General features: G+C 31.3%; 1 protein-coding gene across 1 annotated transcript; it reads right to left on the bottom strand.

The window, feature by feature from the left end:
- Positions 1 to 2093: 2093 nt before the first annotated feature.
- On the bottom strand, positions 2094 to 4047 carry LOC134700970 (uncharacterized). The gene is made up of 2 exons (XM_063562113.1): positions 3552 to 4047; positions 2094 to 2672 (listed from the first exon to the last, which is right to left on the bottom strand). The coding sequence occupies exons 1-2, from the start codon at positions 3765 to 3767 to the stop codon at positions 2526 to 2528; spliced, it is 363 nt and encodes a 120-aa protein (XP_063418183.1). The 5' UTR covers positions 3768 to 4047; the 3' UTR covers positions 2094 to 2525.
- Positions 4048 to 6581: the final 2534 nt, after the last annotated feature.

The following is a 6581-nucleotide window of genomic DNA, read 5'->3' on the forward strand; positions in this document are numbered from 1 at the left end:
TCCGTGAAAGTTTTGGCCTGTATTCTTAAACTGTATCAAGAGAATGACATTTATATCAACTATATTTACATATAAGTATGATCCCTCTTATGTCATTTCTTTTTAGAATAATGGTTTTAATTTATTTTTGGCTTAATATTAAAATCATAATATTTGTTTTATTGTGACTGCTGAATATGGTGTTCATTTAGTGAAGAGAAAAACATTCGTAAATTTTGAGTTACGATCATCTTTCTATAAAAACAAGTCCAAGTTACGATCATCCATAGATGAAGTTACGATTTTCATAATGATTTTTTTTATCTCGATTATCGTTCTTCTGGTTGTTTTTCTATAACTTATAAAAAACACATACAATGGCAATGCTTATAAAGATTTTTCTTGATATAAAAAAAATCTGAAAATAAGCTGTTAAAGTGGAGAAATCAGCCTTTTAAAATATCTCTATATTTGTTTCCGCCATATTGGGATGATCTAAATTGCAGTTACGACCATCACGTTGACGCCAGTGACGTTTGTGTTCGATGATGACTATAACAGGATTCAAATAACATAGAGAATAAATGTTATATCTTGTGGCTGAGAAAACGCCAAAGTAAAAACTCACCGAACAAAATGATTGAAAAAGACACTACAAACAATCTGTACATATTTTGTTTCCGAGTAGATTCTACAACACGATTAAAGCCAACTATGAAATTTTTTATAATCTTTTACAAGGTGAGGTCATGCGCTCTGAAAATATTTTTTTTTCTTTTGGACAGAAAAATATCAGTTATATACACAAACCGGTAAAACTGGCATATTTTGACAGACTTACAATGACATTTCTTTGGCACAACTTTTCAGAATGTTGAGTCATAAATGCTGTTCAACTTTGTACTTATTTGGCTTTATAACTATTTTGATCTGAGTGTCACTGATGAGACTTATGTAGACGAAATACGCGTATGGCGTATTAAATTATAATTCTGGTACATTTGATAACTATTTACACTATTGGGTCGATGCCACTACTGTTGGACGTTTCATCTCCGGGGGTATCACCATCCAAGTAGTCAGCACTTCGAAAACTTAGGATTTACTTATCCAGGGAAAACATTAACGTAGCCGTATTTGGCACAATAGATAGGTGGAGGCTTTATACCTGTAAAAGTAAGACCAAACATCTTTTTTTTGCGACCGTATGTCATTATTTTAAACATCCAGTTTAATTGAGGACTGGAGCTGTCATGTCAGTAAGTGCTAGTAGTCCTTTGTTAATGTATGTATCATTGCCATTTAGTTTACATTCTTCTGTTATCATTTTAACATCGAACTCGCACTTTCTGTAAACTGAGTTTTACTTTGCGTTATATTATGTTGTGTTTTTCTTCTACATTACCTAGGGGTATTGATGGAGTGTTGAGATCTCATAAAACATATTTAATCCCGACGCATTTTTGCGCTTGTCCCAATTCAGGAGCCTATGACGTCCAATATCACTAAATCAGTTCAGACTTTTGCATTTGGGTCAAGCTTTAGCACGCCTCCAGGTGCGTGATTTTCTAGCTTTGTTCAAGACCCATTGGTGGACTTCTGCTGTTGTTTGCTGTTTAGTTCGGGTTGTTTTTGCTTTGACCCATTCCCCATTTCAATTCTCAATTTGATTAAAATTGAGCCGTCAATTCAACAGTGGTATACCGTTGTTTAAATGTCATAAATCGATTGAGAGAAAACAAATCCGGGTTACAAATTAAAACCGAGGGACACATATCAAGTATATAAATCGAATGAGATAAAACTAAAACATTGTTCCAAACTTAATGTGAGTACAGTAATTTAAGCCTTTTCGTGACCCTGTAATTGGTGCAAATAGAAGAGTCGACAAAAAATTAATTAGATTTTAAATGATATTCTTTATTCGAATCGTGTTTCCACAGTGGTAATTTACAATAAACATTTATAATTAGATATGACAATATAATCAACAAACATGAGATATTATACAACACTCAATGTGACAGATATATTATAATAGACATATGCAAATAATATTAATAAAAATACAACATTATAAGTATTCTTAAATGCTTTGCCAGTAGTGTATAACGGGTTTACGTCAGCACAATTATCATAAGGTTAAGATAAATAACAGGGACGACACTTATGTATGTACTATGTTGATATCTTCAAAAGTATTCTTTCTCGTGTCAAAACCAGATGATCAAGTAAATCATCTTAACAGAAACAAAGGGGAAAAATGAACTTACGTAAAACAGTAAACGGGTGTCCCATCTGTAAAATCTTTTTCTATGTTCAGTGAACTGAGAAAATAGAGTAAAAACTATAATAAAAAGAGAACGTTTTTTATTTGTAGCCTTAGGTTAAATTCCTGCTGTGTTTATTTTATTGTCTTCAGTGTTTGCATGATCAGTGTATTTGGTTGGATCAATTTTTATTATCATTTACATAAATTTAAAAGATGTTACACAAACAAATAAACGAACATCACATACAATAAAAAAAATGTACAATCTGTTAGATCATGGTTTATGTCCATCTTCTGGCAGTTTTCTTGTATTCCTGATTACCAGTTTAGTTATCTGTCCGATGTTATCTACATCCTGGGTAGTATCCAGTTCATTTCTAATATTCTTTATTTTAGAAATCACCTTTATTCGTTCGATGGTCTACAATATAAACATGTTTGTTAAAGAATTACATAATCATATTATCTGAGTTGTATCAGATATAATATTAAAAAATGCCAGATTGAAGTATAGTAAGCAAACCTTGAAATCTAGAACAGTTCTGTACAATATAATGCGATCAACGGACCAAGGTAAAAGTGACTTGGTTTTCCCATTATCATCCCGATCATTTTTGTCATCGAGACGGCACTCTTTACATTTATGCATAAAACAACTTTTTAAATTGTTATCAAATGAACGACTATTTTTAAGAAATGACTTTGATATGTGTCCGTCTATGAAAAGATAACCTAAGAAATGTTGTGCATATTGTATAACGGTGAACACTGAAATATAATTATCTTTGTCCTACAGTATAACTTGCAACATAAAAACGGGTGTGTTTTTAATTGATATGCTAAAATATACGTTTTTTATGTAAAGTGTACGTTTTTCGTTAGTGTTCTCTAATTCTCATTACAACGAATAAAAAGATTATTATTTAATATAGTGTATATCCAACTTAATTTAATTAGTGAACTCATCTTAAAAACAAATATTGCATATCATCAATTTGCTTTAATCGCTAGTTTCGTTGATGTGGACAAAAAATAAACCGAAAATTCTATGTCAGGATATAAAAAACAAGACATATTGAACGTAACGTACAGTCTTTGAAGTGCATTTCGAATTTTATTCTCGTGGCAGAAATAAACCAATTCAAAATATTACACTTTAAGTAAAAAAGGCATTTGAATTGAACAGTATTCATGTTTAAAGAACTTATATTACTTTTTTTGTGTAGAACTGACACTAAAGACTTTACGATAATACTATATATTGGACAAAAGTATCCCCACTTATAATATTTAAAATTACCTTTCCATCCATGACGACAACTAAAGTATCCAAAGAAACTGGTTGGCAAAATGTCAAATAATGATGATGTAAGTATGCTATTCCAGCTGCAAGTTGTGAGACCAGACGAATACTCTCCTGAATGGAAAGTTTCCTCGTTGCAAACAGTTCTCGAAGAGTTGTGTGCTTCATCTCAAGCATCTTGTAATTGTTGATAAATACTGAGGACATGAACATTTCATCAGATGCAGCTGAAATAGTATACTACGTTTAATTGATACGTAATTCTACATAAATATACATAAATAAAAAATATGTAACACAGACAAATATACGAACATCACATAAAATAAAAAAAGGTACAATCTGTTAGATCATGGTTTTTGTCCATCTTCTGGCAGTTTTCTTGTATTCCTGATTACCAGTTTAGTTATCTGTCCGATGTTATCTACATCCTGGGCAGTATCCAGTTCATTTCTAATATTCTTTATTTTAGAAATCACCTTTATTCGTTCGATGGTCTACAATATAAACATGTTTATTAAAGAATTACATAATCATATTATCAGAGTTGTATAAGATATAATATTAAAAAATGCCAGATTGAAGTATAGTAAGCAAACCTTGAAATCTAGAACAGTTCTGTACAATATAATGCGATCAACGGACCAAGGTAAAAGTGACTTGGTTTTCCCATTATCATCCCGATCATTTTTGTCATCGAGACGGCACTCTTTACATTTATGCATAAAACAACTTTTTAAATTGTTATCAAATGAACGACTATTTTTAAGAAATGACTTTGATATGTGTCCGTCTATGAAAAGATAACCTAAGAAATGTTGTGCATATTGTATAACGGTGAACACTGAAATATAATTATCTTTGTCCTACAGTATAACTTGCAACATAAAAACGGGTGTGTTTTTAATTGATATGCTAAAATATACGTTTTTTATGTAAAGTGTACGTTTTTCGTTAGTGTTCTCTAATTCTCATTACAACGAATAAAAAGATTATTATTTAATATAGTGTATATCCAACTTAATTTAATTAGTGAACTCATCTTAAAAACAAATATTGCATATCATCAATTTGCTTTAATCGCTAGTTTCGTTGATGTGGACAAAAAATAAACCGAAAATTCTATGTCAGGATATAAAAAACAAGACATATTGAACGTAACGTACAGTCTTTGAAGTGCATTTCGAATTTTATTCTCGTGGCAGAAATAAACCAATTCAAAATATTACACTTTAAGTAAAAAAGGCATTTGAATTGAACAGTATTCATGTTTAAAGAACTTATATTACTTTTTTTGTGTAGAACTGACACTAAAGACTTTACGATAATACTATATATTGGACAAAAGTATCCCCACTTATAATATTTAAAATTACCTTTCCATCCATGACGACAACTAAAGTATCCAAAGAAACTGGTTGGCAAAATGTCAAATAATGATGATGTAAGTATGCTATTCCAGCTGCAAGTTGTGAGACCAGACGAATACTCTCCTGAATGGAAAGTTTCCTCGTTGCAAACAGTTCTCGAAGAGTTGTGTGCTTCATCTCAAGCATCTTGTAATTGTTGATAAATACTGAGGACATGAACATTTCATCAGATGCAGCTGAAATAGTATACTACGTTTAATTGATACGTAATTCTACATAAATATACATAAATAAAAAATATGTAACACAGACAAATATACGAACATCACATAAAATAAAAAAAGGTACAATCTGTTAGATCATGGTTTTTGTCCATCTTCTGGCAGTTTTCTTGTATTCCTGATTACCAGTTTAGTTATCTGTCCGATGTTATCTACATCCTGGGCAGTATCCAGTTCATTTCTAATATTCTTTATTTTAGAAATCACCTTTATTCGTTCGATGGTCTACAATATAAACATGTTTATTAAAGAATTACATAATCATATTATCAGAGTTGTATAAGATATAATATTAAAAAATGCCAGATTGAAGTATAGTAAGCAAACCTTAAAATCTAGAACAGTTCTGTACAATATAATGTCATCAACGGACCAAGGTAAAAGTGACTTGGTTTTGCCATTAGCATCTCGATCATTTTTATCATCGAGACGGCACTCTTTAGATTTTTGCATAAAACAACTTTTTGAATTGTTATCAAATGAACGATTATTTTAGGAAATGACTTTGATATGTTTGATATGTTATGACAGTGTTTGAAGTGCATTTCGAATTTAATTCTCATGGCATAAATTTAACGATTAAAAATATTACTCTTTGAGTAAAAAAAAGCATTTGAATTGAACAGTTTACATGTTCAAAGAACTTCTATTCCTTTTTTTTATGTAGAACTGACACCAAAGACTGTACGATAAAACTATATATGGTACAAAAATATCCCCACTGATAATATTTAAAATTACCTCTCCATCCATGACGACAACTAAAGTATCCGAAGAAACTGGTTGGCAAAGTGTCAAATAACGATGATGTAAGTATGCTATTCCAGCGGCAAGTTGTGAGACAAGACGAATACTCTCCCGAACGGTTAGTTTTCTCGTAGCAAACAGTTCTCGAAGAGTTATGTGCTTCATCTCAAGCATCTTGTAATTGTTGATAAATACTGAGGACATGAACATTTCATCAGATGCAGCTGAAATAGTATACTACGTTTAATTGATACTTTTTGATTTAAAGTACACAATCAAAAAGCATACACCAGAATATGTTCTGTGAAAGAAAGTAAAAAGATTCAAATGAGACATCAAAGGTGGAAAATTAACTGACAACGCCATTGCTTCAGGCAGGTAATACAAAGTTATAAATCGATTGAAAAATGACAAATCCTGGTTACAAACAAAAACCGAGGGAATCACATTCAACTAAGATAGGAAAACAAAGAAACAGCAGGAACACTGAGGTAAAACCAAAACAAACGCCAACAAACAACAACATACAAGGAAACGACCAACGGCCATATTCTTGACATGTTACAAGAATTTTTGGTAGTTTTTGGTTCATGGCTAGCCAAACATTCCGCGTATATGGCAATTTAAAG

This window comes from Mytilus trossulus, unplaced genomic scaffold (genome assembly GCF_036588685.1).
Source record: "Mytilus trossulus isolate FHL-02 unplaced genomic scaffold, PNRI_Mtr1.1.1.hap1 h1tg000210l__unscaffolded, whole genome shotgun sequence".
Taxonomy (NCBI): Eukaryota; Metazoa; Mollusca; class Bivalvia; order Mytilida; family Mytilidae; genus Mytilus; species Mytilus trossulus.

Excerpts from the sequence above, each read along its gene's own strand:
- LOC134700970 (XM_063562113.1), bottom strand. The coding sequence starts at position 3,767 with ATGTTCATGTCCTCAGTATTTATCAACAATTACAAGATGCTTGAGATG. Across the intron at positions 2,673-3,551 it reads TTGTCGTCATGGATGGAAAG|ACCATCGAACGAATAAAGGT; the intron begins GTAATTTTAAAT and ends TTTATATTGTAG.